This window comes from Crocodylus siamensis, chromosome 2 (assembly GCF_052110815.1).
Source record: "Crocodylus siamensis isolate JL-2025a chromosome 2, ASM5211081v1, whole genome shotgun sequence".
NCBI lineage: Eukaryota > Metazoa > Chordata > Crocodylia > Crocodylidae > Crocodylus > Crocodylus siamensis.
The window spans coordinates 121,187,193-121,209,251 of record NC_143396.1 but is presented as its reverse complement, the minus strand read 5'-3'; the positions used below and the strand labels follow the sequence as shown (position 1 = coordinate 121,209,251).

The 22,059-nt window shown below is 42.5% G+C and overlaps 1 protein-coding gene across 1 annotated transcript in view; it reads left to right on the top strand.

Annotated features, from left to right (window-relative positions):
* Window positions 1-22,059, top strand: part of ALPK1 (alpha kinase 1) — a 99,508-nt gene that overhangs the window by 43,620 nt on the left and 33,829 nt on the right. The window contains exons 3-4 of the mRNA XM_090036680.1: window positions 5,502-5,656; window positions 20,782-20,980. Coding sequence (XP_089892806.1) covers window positions 5,502-5,656; window positions 20,782-20,980 — 354 coding nt within the window. The remainder of the gene's footprint in view (window positions 1-5,501; window positions 5,657-20,781; window positions 20,981-22,059) is intronic.

Below are 22,059 nucleotides of genomic sequence, written 5' to 3'. Positions count from 1 at the left end.
CGAGCAAAGTGCATGTCTCTCCGACCTGCAGGTTGGTTGATGGTCTCAGATTGCAGATCCCCTTGCCTCTGGCAGGTGGTTTTTAAATACCAGTAACAATCAGAGTGAGATATATAACTGATTCATCAGGCCCACATGTGCTTCCACAGAATGGCATTAGTACAGGGTCACTTATGGCAGCAGTTTGAGCCAAGGGGATTCTCTGAACACAAACACTGAGGGGTTTCTTCACCGCCCCCCCCACCCCCTCCCCCAGACATTGCCTTTGTTAGCTTGGCTTTTTCAGACCAAACACAAGAAGAACTGAAAGCCAAACACACATAAATGGGGGGGAAAGAAAATCCTCATCTTACTTTACTTGAGGGAGATGGAATGGTATCTTCTTTTCTTTAAAAAAAATTACAAATCCTTCCAATCAGTATCAATGCAGTTTTACCTCCCTCCCCCACACCTCCAATCACAGTAATTGATAGTGCATTTACGTGACTTATGGTGATGACAATGCCATGCCAAAAACCTATTACTTTAGGGGTTAGGTAATCTGAAGAGTTCAAGATGACTCAGAGCCACTAACTGCACAGTTTGGGGACTGTGATACATGTTGTCACAAAATAATACAGTAAGGGTATTTAGAGTGATTATTTTTACTGTAGTACTACCCTAAAGTCCCAATCAGGTTGGAGCACATTGCAAGCCCATAAAAATACATAATCCCAAAAACAATCTAAGGGTAAAAACAGACATCACCAAACAAAATGGATCAGCCATGGTGAGATATGACCCATCATAGATGATCTGCTTTATTGGGCAAAACACATATCACCTGTTGTTGTTCCCTGCCTGATGCAGAACAATGGGCAACATGTTCCCTTTGCCTGGGAATTTCCTGTGTCCCTCACTGCCAAGGTGATGGGATGCAACACTGTGTACCTACACACCGGGACCTGCACCAACCCATGCCTGCGCATAAAACATGGGTCAGTGTGTGACCTGGCACAGGTCCCAGTCTGGAGAAACTGAGTGCAAGGAATTCCCTGGGTCCTGCAGCATGCCACAGCTTCTTGCCAGGACCCACGCTGACCCGTGCTTCACATGGAGCCACAGGTCAGTGCAGGTCCCAGCATGAAGGCATAGGGCATCAAAAATTCCCTGGGTCCCATGTCTCCATGCTGGGACCCATGCAGGCTTTCTCTGCTTACAGAGACATACCCTTGGAGATCTTGGGGTAGGTGCCCATAAGCAGGGAACCCTGACTTACCCTGTTTCCTGGGAGGTGCCCTGAGATTCCCTGGCTCATGTCTCTGTAAACAGGGAAAGCCAGGCAGGCACTCACATTGCTTGAGGGGCCTAATCCTGTGTATAATTCCTGGGGAAATCCCAGGGGGCACAGGATTGGGCCCCACAAGCCCCCAGAGCACCTGCCTGGGGCAGTTAGAGAGTGTGGGAAGCTCTGGACTGCTCACACTCTTCCACCACGGAGCAAGTAGATGTCCGCAACACTAAAGCAGCATTTTTACGCTACCTTTTGTCAGCCACTGATGTGGCACCATAAAAATTTGTGCTGCCATAAAAAATGTTATGGTGACACAAATGTGACATTGGGTGAGGTCTGCTTCTACCCCTATCCTCACTGACTTTCATTGGAACTTTGATTCCTAGGTGCTTGAATACTCACTTTTGAAAAATGAGACTTTTTAGTCAATGAGATGGTTTTGAAAATGTTGCCTCAATCCAGTTCTAACCAGTAGAGCAAAAAAGGGTGCTTGATGACTGTGTTTGCTCCTTTTTTTTCCTTTTTTTTTTGACTGCAGCTACATAGAAGCAAGATTCACCTGCAGGATAGGAGCCAAAGGAAAGCAAGATGTAAAAGAATGTGACAAAAATAGAGGAGCATAAGAGTAACAGTTACAGTTATGCACACAGAGAACCCACCAATGATCCAGACCACAATATTTACTATTTTTACTAATTACTACGCCTAATGTTATTATAGTTCCATAAGTATTAGAAATATTTAATGCATTGTGGGGGTTTTCATATGGGAGATATGAGGAAGATGGAGAGAAGTAGGACACAGCAAAGGATGAAAACAGGAAAGATGGGTAAGCTGCAAGCTAGAGGTAGAGCAAATGAGTACCAGAAGGTGCAGATCAAATTTATCTTAACACAGATGGCTGAGCCAATGTTTCAAGGTATTTTCTGGAGGAGAAGCTGAGTCTAGCATCTCTGTTACCTTCTTGCTTTTCTAGGCTTTTAGAGAAGCTGAAAGCTTTAAAGGCCCTCCCTTGGAGCTATCAGTCCCATGGGACTGCGTGCAAAGTGGCAGAAAAGCACTTGCTGTGACTTGGTGTCTCCAGCCACACATCACCATGCTCCACTGGGAAGAGGCTCTCTTCATGTATTAATTTATTTCAGACCACCCTGTAAAAAGGTAGGTCCATAGTTAAGTATTTCTTGTGCTGAGCCATATTTCTTTCAGCCCTTTTCATGTGCTACTAGTATCATCATGGAGAAGTTGGCAGCAATCGTTAAATAGTCCTTTATCCTGCCCATCCATAATATTTATTCACCTTTCCGTGGTTTGCAGCAATAGGAAATAAGTAGTTCAGACAGTACTTGAAAACACTGGGGATACCTGGCTGTGCGGGGAGCACCAGCAATATATAATGGCATTACTATACTGCACACTCAGAACTAAAGCAATATCTGAGAACACATGGGCAGGAAATCATGTGCAAGAATGTGGGCATAATTTTAGAAGCAATTTTTGAAACTTTGGCCCTGAATGTCTGCCATTTTCCAAGGAAAACTATTCTGTAAGCCAACAGATCTAACTGTTAGACAGTTGGCTTTAGTGTGAGTAGGAAAGGTATGTTTCAATTTATTATTATAATCTCTAAAATATTACAGTTTTGTAGCAATGCAGAAGTACATTTCTCTCATTAAGCAATGATGATCTCAGCACATGGCTTTTTCCTGGGAATTAATGACCAGATGGGGCCAGATATGCAGCTGATGATCACCATTAACCCCAGCTGGTCAATAATCCCTGGCTTAATCTATTTTTATTAGCACTGGGAGTTAGCGTCACTTGATAGTTAGCACAGAAGACTGAGAGTCACAAGCCTTGGATTCTATTTCTAGCTCTGCCACTGACTCACTTGGTGATATTTGGCAAGTCACTGAAGGGCAGATAAATAAAATATACTTGCTATATTTATTTGAATCCAAGACAAGGGTTTTTCCCCACAGTCAGCATGTGGAAAATAAAGCCTCAACTTGGTTTTGAATACCCACCTGGGGCAGGCAGTGGCTCAGTTCCAGCTTTGGGCTCTGCTGCCTGCCCCAAGCTTGAATGGCTTGTTTGGGGGGGCAGGGGTCACGTGGCCAGGAGGAACCTAGGGGAGACCAGGGGTTGGGGGGAGCCTACAGCCTGCTCTCCCACCCCTTGCACTCTCCATGCCTGTCCTGCCTTCCCACTTCCTTTTACTCTTACCTCCCACTCCCCCCAGCTACCCCTTTCCTCCCCTTACCTTCTGCTCCAGCTCTGGTTCTTCTAGCCCCAACCCAGCAGGGCCAGAAGCTGCTGCTGCTGCTTCACTCTGACCAGGCTGGGCTGAGGTTGGTCTGAGCCACTCTTGCTGCTGGCTGCCCTGGAGGAGCAGAACTGCAGCAGAAGGTAAGGGGCAGACAGAGAGTGGGGGGACAGGCTGCAGGGGAGAGCAGGGGGTGAAGGTGGCAGCGAATGGGGAGCAGGCACAGGCATGGAGGGTAGACAGCAGGGGGATGCATGGTGGGGCAGGAACAGGCCCATGGAGACAAGCAGGGGAGCAAGGGGTTGGGGCCTAGCCCTTCATCCCCCACTACTGCGTTCCCCACCACAGCAGTGAGGGGGATGGATTTCAGATGACCATCCACTAAGTAGATTCTATACATGAAAAATTATAACAAACGGGTGTTGAGTGGGGGGTGCACACTATTGCACATCACATGCACGCGCTGAGCGTGGCGGTGCAGCCCCTACAAAATGGGCCACCAACACTGTTGGTGGGTGGGTGGTCGCCGCTTGCCCCTGCCACCAACACCATCGGTGGCATCTGCAGGCAATCAGTGATCCCTGCTGGCTGCTGCTGACACTGCCATCGACTTCTGCAGGTGGTTGCCGACCACTGGTTGGTGCTTGCCACCCCCAGCCCCTGCCATTGCTGTACCACCCCCCAGCCACTGTACCCCTCTCGCCCCATTTTCCATGTACAGAATCTAGTTATTAAGGATATTTTTGAAGTCATTTTGGATTCAGGTAAATCTGGTATTGTATATGTCATTAGGAGAAGCTGAGATGAAAGGTACCATAAGAGCGGTTTTCAAAAGGACAACACTATACTAACTGTTCCCACTGAAGTCCCATTGACTACAACAGGAGCAGAGTTCAGTTGGTGTAGAGCACTTTGGACAATATGCCCGAAATTTGTGCCACTACGTTTTTGCTGCTGTGTACACCCCTGCACGTGTGCTTTGGTGAGGGCTCCACTCCAGGCAAACTGCCCTTACCTGGTTCCTTCCAGCTCCCAACATGCTGGAGAAGCCAGGGCACAGCTGCAGGAGTGGAGACACATTGGCCAGCAGCCAAAGCATCTCCCTGGAGGACTGAGCCTCTATGTCTTCTGGTGCGTGCTCCTGCCATGTGCATCATGCCACTTTTTTTCCTGGGCTTGGGTTGGGTTTCTTTTGGTCTGGGATTTCCCAGTAGCAGATTTTGGCCCCATGCTGCAGCTATGCCACATGGAGCACATTTCAACATTCCCTGTGTGTGGGTTGGGGCACCACAAAGAAGTTTGCAGGACCACAAACTACATGTGCCTGCATGTCTGGACATGACCTTTTATTGCAGTCAACCTGTTTCTGGGACTGTGATCCCTAGTTATTTCTGTTAGAGAAAGACAGATGGCTTGTGGCCAACAACCTTATCTTTTTCATCAAAAAATTATTCCTGAATACATATAATTGTTATTCAGCTTTGACAAATCTCTGTGTACAGCCCATCCCCCAGATTTGAAAATAATGTTCTAATTACCATGGTTTATTATTAGTAGTAGTATGATTATTATTATCAGTAGAATCCTAATATGGTCCTTCACAAAGCAGATAAGTTTACCATTGGCTTCATGCACTCTGCCAAAAATCCCCTGCTCACTGCGGGGAAAACATTTCCTTCATTTCTCTAGTTTTTCATGCACAGATGGCCACCGAAGTGTTTTACTTCCTGCTAAAAACCTTTTTAATGGCTGGCAGCTCTAATTTACCTGCAGGGCACAGCAGAGCAAAGTAACTGATGATAGGCAACCTCTCATTATTAGTCTTGTGGCAAGAATAAAGGACTCTTAGCAACTGAGAAAAGGTGCAAGCCAGGAGGGGAATGCTTTTTGGAAGCAAGGTGCTACATGACAACATTTACGGCTGAATCACCTGTCATTTCCTTACATGCACTTTGACCTTTTCAGCTTTGCTCCCCGATGATCTAAGGACCCTTATCGAAGAGGCAAAGGAAATGAAGTGGCCCTTTGTGCCAGAGAAGTGGCAGTACAAACAAGCCCTAAACCCAGAAGACAAAACAAACCTGCAAGATATAATCAGTCCAAGGCTGCATGACTTGCTGGTATGAAGTTCAACACACCTGTCCTTTCCAACTACAAATGCAATGCTTGAATGTACAGTGTCCTAGTAGATAATCTTCACTGCATGCCCATGACTCCACTCTTCACTGGCGTTTTAGCAGACAAACAGAAATGAGGAAGTTTAGATCAGAAAACGGGCAGTCACAAATGCACAGAAAGACAAACTAGAGTTAGGACTCCATCTCTTCAACTGTTACTTTCCTAGACAGATATTTATGAGCAGCTTGGAATTAGTCTTTTTGTGATTTTAATATATGTATTGGAGACAGGGTTTTGTTGCCATCAGTGTCCATTGAATAACTAATCTCCAGGTAGGAAGGACGTGATAAAAGGGGAAAGAATGAAGGACAGCAGTCCTTAGAAACCAAGGAGCTGGTCCTTAATTGAAATCAGTAGGAATTTTGCTACTGACATCAGTGTATGATTAGGCCTTTAGTTTGGGGCTAAGTATAGACAGTCAAAAAACCCTGAGACTGAATCTATTCAGTCTTCACAGGTTAGTCTAAGCTGCATGGATTGCACTGACAAGCAAGTGAACAGACACTCATTTCAATTCTGGAAATGCAGCCACATGCCTGCAGTGGCTCAGGCCAGAAGCTGGGAGGCTCTAGAGCACACCTCCCTGCTTGGGTAGAGCAGACAGCTTCGGCCAAGCCTAGCATGCCCACCCTGCGAGAGGGCATTTGCGCCGGAGGTGCAAAGCATCCTGGGATGTTGGGGGACTGTGAGTTAACTTGAATCTGAAGGGGATCTGGGACAGAAATTCAATAAATTGATTTAACCTAAATCAGTTAAGTCTGATACTACATCCATCCAGATTTATCTTAAACTGGTTTGCCCAATTTGAAAGCAGTTTATATGCACTGAACTTCTGTTGTGTTACAAATCTGAACCAGTTTCCAATCACTTATAATGGCTTATGTGTAACTTCTGTCCCTAGCCTGGATGTCTCTGTTATGCTGTGTCAGACTTCAGCTTGAAGTCTCAGGTTGGGTTTCCTATCACTTCCTCAGCTCACCAGTCTACTGAACAGCCTTTATAACAATCATTAAGAGAATCTTTTGCTGTCCCTTATAATGGGAAAAATGCCTTAACATACACAGCAGAGCTCAAGGTGGGGAAATAAGTCTTGATGAACAGGGCAGGCAGTGGGTACCATGCTCCCAGGCAAAATAACATGGGTGAAACAAGAGACATCTTCCATATATGCAAAAAAATTGTGACAGTGCCACAAGGAAAGTATCTCAATTATTAATGAAAAAGAGTATGCAGAACCTAAAAGGGCTTTGGTGGTTTTACCTCTTCTAAGACTGTTTATATACAGTTGCAAACTCCGGCAACAAGAAGCAGTGTGCACAATCAGTTCCTTAATTCAGTAAGCTGGAACAAATTATTTTTTAAAAATCACTTTACAAAATCCTTTTGGTCTAACACCATGCTGTTGCACTGGGGCTTCCAACAATAGATGAGAATTTTCTGGGAGGATTTAAATACTCTGCACTAAAATGAAATCAAACCCTGAAAGTATGTGCACAAGTAAAATTTTAATAAACCAGATTTGGAAAAGAATATATAACTGATGTAAATCAGTGGGACTGCTAACAGTCAAATGAGCTGGTTAGACCAGGTCTGGCAGGTTAGACCATCCATTTGAGGATAAAATTATCTGACAGAATCTCTTTGGAGACCTCATCCTGCCCAGAAGTATTTGTATACAGAGAGGAATCCCCTCTGATACAGCTTCTCATGTAAGAAAAGGAAGCTCCCTCAAGTATGGATTTTCAGGATGTGACCATATCAGGTCCCTGAAATGTCCCAGCCTGGGAAGTGATGAGCTTCAGCTGGAACAAAATGGGTAAAAAGTAGAGGAAAATATTATTTTCTCTGATTTTGTGAACAAAATGGGAGGTGGGTAAGAAATGCAGATGGAAATGCGGTGTTTAGGTTGATGAGGTCCCTTTAAAACTGGGATGCAAAGGGAAGATGAGGCACCACATTTTCCTCCTGCTTACACTGAAGTAAATCAGGACTAATCAGTAGAATTACACTGGTGTAAGTGAAAGGGGAGTCAGGACCGAGAGATCTGAAGGAAATCCAACCCCATAGACTTCAGGGAAGCTAGGATTTCATCCTTCATCTGTGTGGTTCAGTGGACATGCCATCTGAGTTAAGGACAGCAAGTTTTGTATCCAAGAACTTTAATCACTTTTATACATGAATATAATTAGCTTTATAAAAGCAATTTGGAAGTTTGTGTTAGTCACTGTTCTTGTTACTGATGAGAGGGGAGGTTTCATTTTTATACACTGCACTGGTGAGGGAGATTTTTATTGTAATTCAGAATTTGTTTTGCTGTTTTCTTTTTCTCCTTTTCTTTTCTTTTGTGCATGATTTTTTTGTGTGTGTGTGGCCTTAGACAGAAATTTATGGCAGAGGCCGACCTCCTTTACAACACACACAAAGCTTTCTAAGTTTGGAGGGTTTGTCTGCTCTCTCCCAGGATAAACACCTGCAGTAAACTCCCCAAGAAACCTGGATAGATGGGAGATTAATGTGGCTGTAATAGTGGAGCAGTGTTTTCAGCATTATGCCCTCTCCCCAGGTAGATGAGTCTTTTCCGAGATGATACCAATTATTTATTGCCGAAACATCTGTTGATAACTGCAGCTGCCCTTGTTAAACAAAGCATATCATGGGGTCATACACTATAGGGACCTAAAATCCTACCGCATGCTAGTTTTAGACTATTCACCAACACCCCCTGAAGTCCATGGGTTACCGTCTTCTTCAATGTTTCATCGTGCCGTTAAAAATACTTTGTAAACACTGTGCTGCCTTTCCCCATGTGCTTTGAAGTATTATTTCATCTTCATTGGTAATTTATATTCCAGTGCTATTGTACTGTGGGAAAAAAGGGAAAACCTTTTTTGTTTTCCATTTAATTGTAGATAGACTGACATTTTGACCTGTATTATTAGTATTAGTCAGGAAAAGGGATTTTTTCCTTCTCTCTGCCTTTACCCCCCCTCCTTTTTTTTTAAATAAAATTTCAAGGCAGAGCAAGAACTTCTTCAGCTCTTTGAATAAAAAGCTGAGAGGAAAAAGAGGCTGAAAAGAAATGTTTACAGTTTGATGAGGAAAGATAAAAGTCTGAACAACTTTTTTTTTTGGTGTGAGGGACAAGGGGATAATTTAATTCTCTGAAAGAAAAATACGCCTTTGTAGACATTGCTTGGGAAAACCTTTAAAATTGTTCATCTCCATTTATTCTAAATTGTTATGTTTAGAATAAGCTCTTAAATTTAATGAACTAGGTTTTGTAAAGCGCTGTGAGGATACTTGAATGAAAGCATGTTATTACCATAAAGCAGTGCTGTTCTTAGGGAGGGCTGGATTTTGATGCCTTTGCCCATGATAAGTAATATCTTACTTGGCAAGTAGGCCATTGATTACATGGAGATGGTCAAAGTGCATCAGAATTTGGTGTTGTGTGTTCCATTTTTACAAGTATATCAACTACAGGCTGATATAGGCCATATAAAGAATTTGTCCAATGTGTCAAGAAGACAGCATCTTTCTAAACTGCTCAGTGTGAATTTGCTAGAAAATTGCTGTCTTTCCAAAGTGACAGAGAGAGAGAGGAATACTCAATGTTTTCCAAAGGAAGAAGAGGAGAAACTAATTTAATCAAGTTATTACAACCTGAGCAGGAATTATACAGTTATAAGTGAGCACAGGACTTAGCACCATAAGCAGATTTTCTTCTTGTCTTCCCAAGTTACTGGACCTGTCCAGTGACTGGGAGGCAGAAGATTTATTGCAATACTTGAGTGGTGTTACACAATCTGTGACTATAACTGAAATCTCTTCAGAGGACAATTCACTAACATATCCGAAAGGTCATCTCAACTCAGCTGGTTTAGCATATTGTCTCTTGCTTTTTCTAACAGAGAAACAGGTATGGAAAGACCACTGCTCATTTTTGGCTAACTGATACGACAGTCCATCCCACTGGATCCAATTTAGCAGTCCTTAATTGGCCAGAAACCCCATATATCCATTAAGTAGGAATTTGGGCTCAGTGACGATTTCAGGGTGGGAGCCCAGTACTTTTATTCCAAAAAGCTATCCCAGCTATCAGTGAGATCCTAATGCTTACAGCCATAAACATTTGGAAGTTTAAGGGCTCTTTACTCATAAAGAAATAATTAAGAAGCAAAATCAGCCTTATCATGTAAGGTGACAACCTGTATCTAGAGAGATTCTCCCTTCCCCATAATAAAAAAAACACAAAACCTGCAGAGCTCAGACTAGAATCCTGATCCTGCAGAATAGGCTTTTCCCACCTGTGTTATTGGAAGATCTTGGGGAGTTGTTAATTGTTAGCTATAGAAAGATCTCTGTGTTCTGTAACCAGCCAACAGAGGGCAACGTACCCACACATGGCTGACCTTGATTGCAAGCATTTTAGTACATGAGTAGTTTCACTGAGGCCCAATTTTATGCACAAGTGTGATCCTCTTGTGGGACTACTCATGTAACTTTGTATTTTGCTAGATCAGAGACAGAGAGCATGGCCTACCACAACTGATGCCAATAGCAAAAAATCTCTCACTGGGCACGTCTATAGGTGCATTAATGCACTTTTCCTAATGCGCATTAAATTTCGTACCTCCAGTGTGTGAGGTACTAAGTTAATGTGCATTAGGCTGCCTGCTCAAGCACAGGCTTTTTAGGTGATGCTTAATGCACAGTAGCCTATTTTATTGTGTATTAGCCTAATAACACGGTTGTTTACATGCTGCTTTAAAGCACAGTAAAATAGGCTACTGTACATTAAAGCGCACATGTAGATGCACCAACTGAGGCTAATGGGAGCAGGATTGTGCCCTATGTTCTCATTGTTACTATTAATTTTCATGGAGGCAGTGCCCATGAGTTCCACTGTGCTAGGCACCGTACAAACACCAAAAATAAACATAGTTCCTGCTTCTACAAGTTACAATCTAAAGGCTCAGCTATCCAGGCAGATGGAAGGATGGATTTGGACCTTATATAAACTAACTAAATCAGAGATGCATAGCAAAAGTTTTCATAAGCAGCAGCTTACTTCATCATATGCTGCCTTCCACAGATGCTACCCTGCCTTCTGCCTGAGTTCAGACTTACACAGCTAACTACCTCTCCCATCTATCCAGGGACATTCAGGAAAATTCACCTGAATTACATTCTTAAAAGGATCAGATTAACTTCATTAAATCTCTACAGACCAGTGATTCTCAACCAAGGGACACAGCATCCTGGGGTACCTGGATAGCCTTCCAGGAGTGCCACAGGGTAGCACACAATGTTAGCACTGTGAGGTGTGCAAACATGATTCACAAGATGAACCCAGAGATTTCCGGTAGGAATCCATAGTGTCAAAAACATTCTGACTTGCTGTGGTCTTTCTGAGTTCTTTACAACAGGAGAATTGCTCTATTATTTTTCTGTAGTTAAAAAATAAATGAAAACCTAACAGCTGGAATTTTTGAGGGCTTTCTTGAGTTTACTGTGGGGTTCTTGGGCCTAAAAAGGTTGAGAACCACTGGTATAGACACTCATCCAGCATTAAAGTGACTTTTATTCAGTTTAGTTTAATTCACTTTGGAAATAGATTAAGATAAACAAAATTAAGGCCACTTCAATTGTGAAAGGAGTGTCCATCCAGAGATTAATGCTGTTTAACTACTGCACTTTATATATACGCTTTGTTAACTCAAATTAACTTTCCTGACTGTCCCTATGTAGACAGGTCACACATATAAGACACGAGACAACAGATGAGTACAGGCAGACAGACTGACCAGGAAACAATGAGATAATCTGGTCATCATCACAGGCAGTGATCTTGGCACATCAACAGCATTACCATTTTCAAGTGGTTTGCAGGCACCAGGACAAAGAAGAATTACCCTCAGATAGGAAGACAAGGTTCTTTGGGTAAATGTGATCTCTTATTAGAGCAACACAACAGTTGGAAAAATTGTTCTTTGCAAGCTTTTAGCCACCCTTCTGCAGCTTGCAAAGAACAATTTTTCCAATTATTTAGTTGCTCTAATAAAAGAGACCACTTTTACCCGAAGAACTTTGTCTGCCTGTGTCCTTAGTCCAATATGGCTACAACCAACACCCTTCAGATAGGAAGAAACTTGCAGTCTTAACTACTGGAAAACTTATACAGACCTCACTCCTGCAAAACTCCATTGAAGTTAATAGGAATATTTAAACGAACAGGAATTGTCCCTGAGTAAGGACTGTAGAGTGTCTGCTTAATTAAATGTTAATGAGTTATCGTGGTACCTAATGAAGGTACCATGGGGTCCACATGACAATTCAGAGATGGGAGTCTTTGTAATGGAAGGGAAGAAGGAGATGAGTATTTGTTTTACTCCTTCTTGTACCAGTTGTTATGGTAATAAGGAGCATTATAATATAAAGCCCTAATTCTTAGCCATGGCTTGTTAGATATCCAGCTGGCTTTTTTCTGTCTGACTTTCAAGAGCTCTCTAAGGTGTTCCAAGTGATGTAACCAAGAGCCGTGCAACTGAGAATTCAGGTTTGTTTGTTTTGTGCCAAGTACATTACAAAGGAGAGTTCATGACAGTATGGACCCCCTTCCTTTCCGTTGGTCTTAAATCCCAGATATCCCAGGTCATCTTTTTTACAAGAAATATTGCAGATCAACTTTAAAGCATGAGAGAATAACAACTCTCTAACTACAACACAGTTTGTAGTACTCAGGATGTTGTATACCATACAAACTCAAAACTCTTCACTTATCCTACTAGATCTTGACCTCCTGGTTTCAGGAACTGACTGAGAATATTTGCCACAAATGTTGAAAATCTTCCAAGCCTATATAGTAGTTTTTCTATTAATTAGAGTGATCAGTGTGAGATTAGGCAACAACCCACAACCACTTTAAACTATGATATCTCTTTTACCTTCGGGGATTAAAATTAATTTCTATACGGGTAGGATTCCCAGATTTCAAATGATTGTATGACCGCATATTTGAGCGCTGATAATTAGCATCTGAAATTCACACCATGCACATTACCACGTTGCATATTTTCCTCCAACTTCAACTCTGACTTCACGTCAGTGGTTTCTGTCCTGAGAATTATTAGCTTTGGCACAAATGAAGGAGGAAAGTGAACTTTTACATTCTGATTATAAAAAGGTCTGATCCTGAGAAGTTTTGTCACTAACTTCAATAAGCAGCCATTCTGTCTTAACTATTTAAATAGATTTGTTTACTGTAGTGTCTTTACTGCATTTTTCCTCACATCTCTGAGAGGCAGGGAAGTTACTCTTATCCCCATTGTACAGATAGGGAGCCGAAATACAAAGAAACTAAGGACTGAGGTACTTCAGTACAGAACAGAGGTATCTAAATTAAGAGTGTGATACCTTAGACATATATAGTCTTCAGGAACTTAAGTTTTTGCCACTAAAGATCCATAGTTGCCTAAAATGTTCTGCATGAGCCCAGAATGGCCTGTACCTAGGCAGTGCTGAACTGTTCAGCATTTACATCACCCACAACACCATTCAGGATCCTCATAGTATGCACTCATGCAAGTCCTGTCTGGTACCTGACTTAGTAGCTATGTTCAAAGCATGCCTAGCACTTACTGACAGCACTCAGTTCACAAAAACACAGTAGCCCTAGCCACTTTCATTCAAAAGCTGAGTCAGGAGTGGTGGTGACCAGCTATTAATTCTAGCATTTTTACCCAGGATTTGAAAGATTTGGCTTCAAAATCCCCCTTAGCTTCCCCGCTGTTGAAACCATGCTTCAGAAAAGAAATTTTGCATGAAAAGGCTTCAGGAGTCACTATATCAGAGAGAAGGAGCAAGCATGATCTTCGCTCCCTAGCTCATTAATTCAGGAACTCATGTGGAAAAGTGAAGACCCTAGGTTCTAACTCCTGTGCAAAGGTCAGCATCTGCATTAGTTAAATGCATCAATATCCTTAAAGCAGGGGTCAGAACCCAAACTCAGATGAATGCCCTGGCCATAGGCCTGCAAAGTCATGATCACACTTGCTTCCTCCCTCTGGCCCAGTGGATCTTGAATTGCTTTTTAGCGAAGTCAGACAAGGTTCTTTGGGTGAACCTGATATCTTTTATTAGACCAACTTAAATAGTTGGAAAAAAAAATTTTAGCAAGCTTTTGGATTTAAAAACCCTTCATCAGGCTGAGAAAATTTCTGCAGTTAGTGTGTGCTCTTCCTGATGGAATGAATAGCAAAGTGACACAGCTTCAGCAGCAGGAATGGACAGTGCAAACACCCCAGAATAGATGACAGCCTGGCAACAGCCCAGGGGATGAGAGATATGAGTTTAAAATCCTGTTCCATTGAGGGCCTAAATGCCAGCTATCTCATATCTTGGGAGAGTGCTCTAACCACTGAGATGTGGTAAAGCACGGCTGTCCAACTTCAGTGCACACCAAGCTGACCATACACTGTGAAGACAGCATCCTCAGATCCCCACCCCACTGCATAGGCTATACATCCCACCACCTCCCTATTGGCATACACCCCCCAGGAGTCCCTTCCTATTGCACAGCAATGGGAGAGGCCGCTGTAGAGTTGGACAGCCCTGGCATAAGGTTGGGGCAGGAAGGTGTGAGGGAAGCTGGCATAACACCTCCTCTGGCTCTGTTCTGAAGAAAAGATTAATCCTTCCTTTACTGTGAAAAGAGTGACTTAGGCACTTACATTCAGGGGAAAGTTTCTGCAAGAATCCTGGTCTGACATAGACACTTCCCTGAAATCCTGAGTTAGGTATCTAAGCCCTTGGGAGGAATAGGATTTAAGCAACACCTCTGTCCTCAATATTTCCTACTTCCTTAGATGGATACCACCTCAGTACCCTGGGCAATTTTAACCCCATTCAAGGGATTAGGTATCAAACTTCCACTCAGCGCACATGGATCACCTAACTCAAGGTAACAGATTCCATTCCAAGTGCCAGGCACCTAAAATAGTAAATTGGTGCCATCATTGCAACACCCAGTTCCCTTTGTAGATCAACTTGGCCCTATGTCAACATGGAAAGTCTGTAGCAGAGCTGAGTATTGAACTTAGACCTCCAAGCCGCAAGACTGCAGCCTGGCAGTCACCTAACCCCCTTGGATCAGGCAAAAACTTAGTACTTGTATAACAATTTACAGCTGTCCATTGTAGCTATAAACATCTTGGCAGCATTCTGGAGAGACACAAGTCACCCAGGGTCTGTGTTCCAGCTTTCTGATATCTCCAAGACCCATCAATGTAAGCATAGTCTTGGTGACTTACAAATGAACAGTTGTCAATGCTCTTTTCATGCACATGAAGTCTACAGGCTATGCGTAAGCAACAAAGGAAATTGCCACGACATGTCATGACATGACATATTACATATATAATATATAGTAATAAAAACAAGAGTTGAATGCTGCTGCTGTTTTCATTTGGTGATGAAAGAGATTTACTCAGACAAAAAATGTCCCTTAGATTCTTCTATATTTGGGACTACTAGTCATAAAGGACTCAATCCTGCTCCTAATCCTATGGCTCATTAAAATCTGATCCCAAAGTGAGAGCCATTATACTAGATTGCAGCAGGGTCATCTGCTAGGGTTGAGCATAGAACTAAACAGTACGGAAGTTCAATAAATCATTCTAACCTGAATCAATCTCATTTGAGTATACCTCGCACAAGATATATCTTAAGCCACTTGCACCATTTTTAGACCAGTCTACGTTCACCAACCTTCTATATGGTTATGGGTTTAGATCAATCTATGTCTAAAGACCAGTCTAAGTGTAATGTCTGTACGTGCCCTAATTATTAGTGTCTAGAATCATGGGTTTCACTCCCCAGTCTAGAGATGATCTGCAGTATGACTTGATCATCTTGAGCGTCATCTTGTGCGTCAGTGCATCTCTCTGCACAAAGGTGGGCATGTTGCTAACACCTCTCAAAAAGTTGCTGCCAAGCTGTCTAATGTTTGTAGACTACAATAAGATTATCAGATAAAAACTTCAAGATTTGACAGAGAACTCTTGTTCAATGCCCCACAGTTAAAAATGCCCAGCAGATTCTGTCTTCCCTGGAGAAGATGGGGTCTTCTAACCCTGCTTTAGACAAATGGAGTGAAATTTCAGATTGTGGTATTACAGCTCCACATACATTTGACAACAGCTGGTACAGATAGATAGTATAAATATAGGTTATATACAAGTACATATTATATATACTTATGTGTGATATAAATTTAGGATAGGTTCAACCTAGGTGAAATAACTAAGGCTTCTGGAAATATACACCCTGTTGCATGGAATTAGAGTCTTTCTACTGAGCAAAACTGGTTTATTACACATTTAAATTTTCAGGGACAAAATAAATGGAGGCAAAGATATTCAAATGTGGATGACTACAACTAGGTCCCTAAATTCATAGTTGGGCATCATAAAAATGACAGAGCACCCATAATCTCAAAAAAATGGGGTATTTATTTAAGTGCCACATTTCTAACCCTCTTAGCTGCAAAAGCACCTTCCCAAATTTGTACTTTCCTGAGTCTGCAGACAGGCAGTGCTTTCATTTATTTCTGTGATCCTTTTTTATGTAAGCATTACTTCAGATATAAGACTGATAAATATTGATTCAAATCTATTTCTCTTCTTTATGCTTTTACATTCCTTTTACAACAATTATAAGGATTTCCCTTCTCTCCCTCCACCCCTCCTCCTCATTTACTATGCACCAATAATTTCCTTTTTACACAGTTTCTTGCCAGTTCTAGTGCCAGATGGCTCTGGTTTGGAGTTTTTTTTCCCTCTTGGGAACAATTCCCATTGTCATAGCAAAGAAGGTGTCATGGCTTTAAACTCAAAGCAGGGACCCAAATTTAAGGCACAGTGTGAGGAGGAGTTAGAGCACTAATGCTAGAAACCATGAAAACAGCACACACTTCCACTCACTGCTGTTAGGCAAAAGCCCTTCAGCAAAGGCTGTTTTGCATTTTTCCCCAAACGTCTGTGTATAGAAATCTAGTGCAAATTTAATTCCGTCACCACCTGACTCCATTCCCAGCCATGAGGTTCCCTTTGTGTCATAAACTCAATTAGACATATGCATTTCACATTGTCGAAACAGATGTTAAAACAAAGTGTGCGTGTGTGTGTGTGTGTGTCCCCGTCCGTCCGTCCCAAGGTATAAATATAGATAGATGCATACTTTAACAAGAAGAAAATTAGTAAATCCTAGTTTTTGGATAGGTACCTATGAAAGACCAAGTATTCATTTATGAACAGCAAAGCAGAATTTGTGTTTGTTCCCAGGGAACCAGTCACACCTTTTGAAGTCAGTGGAGTTTCTCTGAGTTCTTACTCATGTGACCAAAAGCAGAACTTGGTCCTCTGTCTCATTTTGTTTAAAAGTTGTTAGGAGACTTCCTTTGTATACCCTTTGTGTATATTCCCAGCAGGTCAGTGCATTATCTGTGGGTGCTGGGGAATTTTACACTGCTGTAATTTGGCAGAAAATGAAAGACGTGGGTATTAATTTCTCAGTGTACTGCTTGAAACACCCAAGCATAATTACAAGGACTGACATCAAACTACACTTCTCTGTGCCACACAGCATGCAGCCGTTCCTTTAAAGAAATAGTGAAGTTTCTCCCCCTGCCTTGACTTTTCTACATTTTGTGTCCATTTGGTTTTGGAGAGGGATACAAGAGGTTTCAGCATTGAGCAGAGAGTTAAATTATGCAGCTGCAAGGCTGCCAAGCCCTCCAGAATAGGATGCTTCGTTTAGATTTTTCACAATGCTATTGAAGTGCTTATTTTCCTCCTGAAGAGACACAAACAGATGCAAACTTCTGTAAACACTTTAGAAATGAATTCAGTGAGTTTGGCCTCTCAGCAGTGCTCAATAGCTGACAGAAAAATGTCTAATTAGTGCAAGTGGAAATAATAGGGCCACTTGGATTCTTTCCATCCTCCTCCAAGTCTACTTTTCCTAGGAACTCAAAGGCCCTTTTGTTTGGCAGGTCACCCTCTCTCAGGCTTTTGTGCTCCAATCTATTAAGGGAAGGAGGGGAGGAAAAAAAATAGATTAGGCGATGCTCTGTGCTTAAATATATGGCATGTTCATGAGCATTTGGAATGGGTAGTTTGCAGTGTCAGTTTACAGGTGCTTAGAGAGAGAGATTCCTCCACTGTCAGCAGCCACGAGTACAGCATGTGCATGCAGTGCAGGGAAGCCTTTTCAAGAGCCAGCCTTTGGGAGGATGCATACACCTCACATTCAAGGGGAAGTAAGCTTTTTAAAAAATCCATCTTTTCAAAGCATGAACATGCTGGAAGCTGGCAAACACGCTGCTGCGGTTTGATTCCACAACCTTAAGATCAAAAAGTGCACTTTAAGGTTCTAGCCAAACCATCTCCAACTTACTTTTCCTTTCATCTGAGAGATGCATGATAAGCTCTACATTTAAAAGCTACCTGGTGCACCTTTGGATAGATTACTATGATCACCTCCATGGGTTTGAGCCTGATCTCACTTGCACCAGAGTGACTCAAGAATAACTCTGTTGATGACAAGATAAGAGCAGTATGAAAAGAAGAGTAGTTTCCATAGCCCACATATTTAAATATACTAGGGTTACCATATTTCCAATTCCCAAAAAGAGGACACCTGTGGGGGGAGGGCCATATAATTGTGGTGAGGGAAGCAGTGATATGCCCCCTGCTCCCTCCCACCCCAGCCCTGCTTGTGCCTCTCCCTCCTGGACAAGGGGTCCAAAAAAAAGAGGACATGTCTGGGAAAACCCAGACATATGGTAACCCTGAAGTTAGGTACCTAACCTAAATACTTCTAAAAATCTGGATCTGTTTCCACACAAAGAAAAAAAATGAGAGAAATGTTATGGGCCAGATATAAGAACTGAGCTACTGGCCTAGCATTTTTCTTTTGAGATTTTGTGCCGACTTGGGTAACTTTCTCTCTCCTGCTATTCAATAGGGTTTGGAGGCCAGATTCTTCCTCCTTCCGAAAAGTTTTAACTCCATCAGTTTCACTGGAGTTAGTCCTGATTGATGCCAGTGTGAAAGAAACAAGAACCAAGCCCTTCCTGGGAGAGAGCTCGACCTCTCATCGCTCTGATACTTTTCTCTATGTAAACAGCCCCTTTCATCCAAGAACCTAAAACAGAAAATACAGCACAAGCTTTCCAAGTTGGACACGTATCATTCCAAGTCTCATTATTTATAGGGGGAGAACTGAGGGGCCTGTGAATGTGGTGGCCAAAAGCCACCATGCTTGTTAATTTTGTACAGGAAAAGCATAAAGGGGATGGGTCCCTGATTGCAAGAGTCACTTTCTGAGGCCACGTGCATCTCCCCTTTGTACAAACAACCCCTTTTACTTCCCTCCTGCTTCAAACAGAGGGCTAGTGTAAGCCATGGGAATAATATAAAACAGGGTCCCAGTTAACAGCAGTTAGAGACAATAAATCCACTCTTCTGCAGTCGGTGCTCAGGGAGTAATTTCCAGATGGGGAAGAAGTTTCCTGCCATGATTACTAGCCCTTCATTCTCAACTAAGCATACTAATGTAATTTGTGTACCTCCGTGGAATAACTCTACTTCCCCCTCTCTCAAGGCAAACCCTTGCAGGAGGTAAGAAACTCTGAATGTCAGCATGTGCAGGTTCCCTCCCCATTGTTCCATTGGGGGGCTGACCCCCAACCTCCATGGAGAAGGCCCCCTAACCTGACAGATGTCCCAAGATCTGCATGGATCTCTGGACACCCACAGAGGCTCTGTGCTTCCACACAGCTGCCCTGCTGGCCTCCCTTCCCCCTAACAGCATGCTCCTTCATGAGCTCTGGCTGATTTCTCCTGCCAGTGTGAAGGATCAGCTACAGAGGGGACACCAAGGGAGTTAATACTGCTTTAAAAATCATTAAAGGTGACCTAAAAGGAAAAACATTGGACTCCTGCCCTGTTTGCTGCTTTGTGATGTATGAAGGAGTGTTTGATCTTGCAATCTTTAGTGTTGAATTAATGCCACTTGTTTATATTTAGGGCCTGATCCCACAGAGAGCTGAGTGCCTCCCCTATCAGACTTGTAAAGGGGGAAGAAAAAAAGAGGAAAAAATCTGGAGGCAAAATACACTCCCACTGAAGTGACTGGGAACCCCCCACAGCTCAGTCCTGACAAGCAGGCCTCTTATTTAAATATGATTTGAATATTCACACACAGTTAAACAACCGGCCTGATTTTTCAGAAGCACTCTCAAAGTTTGACAGTTTTCATCTTGACCTCTCCATGCCACCTGGAAGGCAGGAATAGTAAGATATACATACCTCCTCTAGGTACTTTGAGACTTGTGGTTACCAGTTACAATACAGCGCTGTTTCTGAAGTCATCCTGTGCAACTGCAGCTCTCATTGGCATCGGGCAAGAACTACAGAGCTCAGTGCTTCACAAGGTCAGGTGCTAGAAGGCCCAGCCATTATTAATTTTTTCAGTATTCACTTACATGTATCTGCAGAACACCAACCTTTATAGTTCATGGGCTGCAAATAAAAGGACAAAGATTAAAGCCATAGTACACTACCACAAGCAAACTCAAACTACCCAGCCAGAATCTCCCCTGCTAAAAAAAAACAAAAATCAAAACAAGGGCAGAATTAGTCATATTTATAACATGAATAAACACTTCATCATTATCACCCTTGCCTATCCATAACTAAGAGCACAAGAACAAACTAATTGCAAGCAGGTTTTGAAATGCACGCAAAACATTCAAACCAGCCAGTGGAGGTTTGTTTTTCCTCGTGTTCATTTATTTCATCTCTGTAAAATTGTATTTCTGTCTTGCAACGATTATGGAAAATTTTGTGTAACTGGAAATTTGCCTGCCTGCATAATGTTTTTTAGCCAGTATCATTAGACAGAGAATTGCTAGACCTGAATATTTTCTGTAACCAGTTAACTGAGCTTCTTTTATCTCTTCAGTTTCTTCCTGGCTGCCTCATGGTTTTGGCGTTCTTTTCAGGTTTATCTGAAAGCCTCCATCATGGTCAAGGACTATGCAACAGCAGCTGCTATTGTGTTCTTGACTGACCGATTCCTATATTGGGTTGATGCCTCCAGCAAACTTCTTCAGATTGCCAAAGGCCTGCATAACCTGCAGCCAGCAACACCAATTGCCCCTCAGGTGGTTATTCGCCAAGCTCGCATCTCTGTCAATTCAGGTAACAGCACTTTTGTTGCATTTTCTTTCCATTTTTTTCAGCTCAGTTTCAATTAGGAGCTACTTGACTTTCAAGAAGATACTTTGTCCCATTCAGGGGCTGACATTCCTATGATCCCAGTGCCATCTTTTTAAACCTCCATCCCACTCCCAGCCCCCTTCATCCCTCCCACCTCCTCTTGCCAGCACAAAGGGGCTGGCATAAAGGGCTTCAGAGCCAAAAGCAGTAGAGAAAATTGTGAAAGGGTGTGGAAAATACTAATTGGAGCTTTTGTTCCTTAACAAATCTGCCCTGCTGGTTTCAAACAGGGGTATCTGAATTGCTATATTTCTGATCAACAGCCTTTAAAAACTAGATTAGAATCCTGGTATTTTCTCTGTACTATCCCAGCCGCTTTTCATTAGGGCCACTTGACTATGCAAACAATGCAGCAGAGAAACCCGCTCATATACCCTGGTATCTTTTTATTTGTTTAATTTTTTATCACTTTTTTCCAGCATGGACAGAAACTGAATGTTCTTTAAAATACCTTCCTGCTGTGGCTTTGGGCATCAAATAAAAAGCAACAAAGCTAACCTAATCCAAGCTTTAAAACCTAAGCTTTATTTAAAAATATATATATATTTTCAGAAATCATGGTTAGAGAAACTATATAATCTACCTTAACAGCAGCTCTTGTCTGTCCTTATGCATTTCTAAAGTTTCCATTGCTGTGGGGTTCAGTTATTGGACTACTCAAATGTATGGCCTAATTCTGAAAACACTGACAACATTTTACTCACTTAAGGAGGCCTGTCATTGTCAGCTGGACCAGGCAGTGGTCATTATGAAGTCTTTCAGCTTTACGTCCTTTCTCTTGGCCGTCAAACCTGTCCTGTGCGACACAAACCATTAAAATGTGTAAGCAACAGCTAATGCATGGAACACCCACAGTTAGCTGCACATTGTGCCACAAGTGACAGATCTCACTGTTGTTTTCCCACAGTCAGTCCTGTATTTAGGATATGTCCAAACTAAAGGAGTCAGTGCTGAGTGGTGTTACAGATGGTAACAATCACAAAGAAAGTCAGGCCCAACTT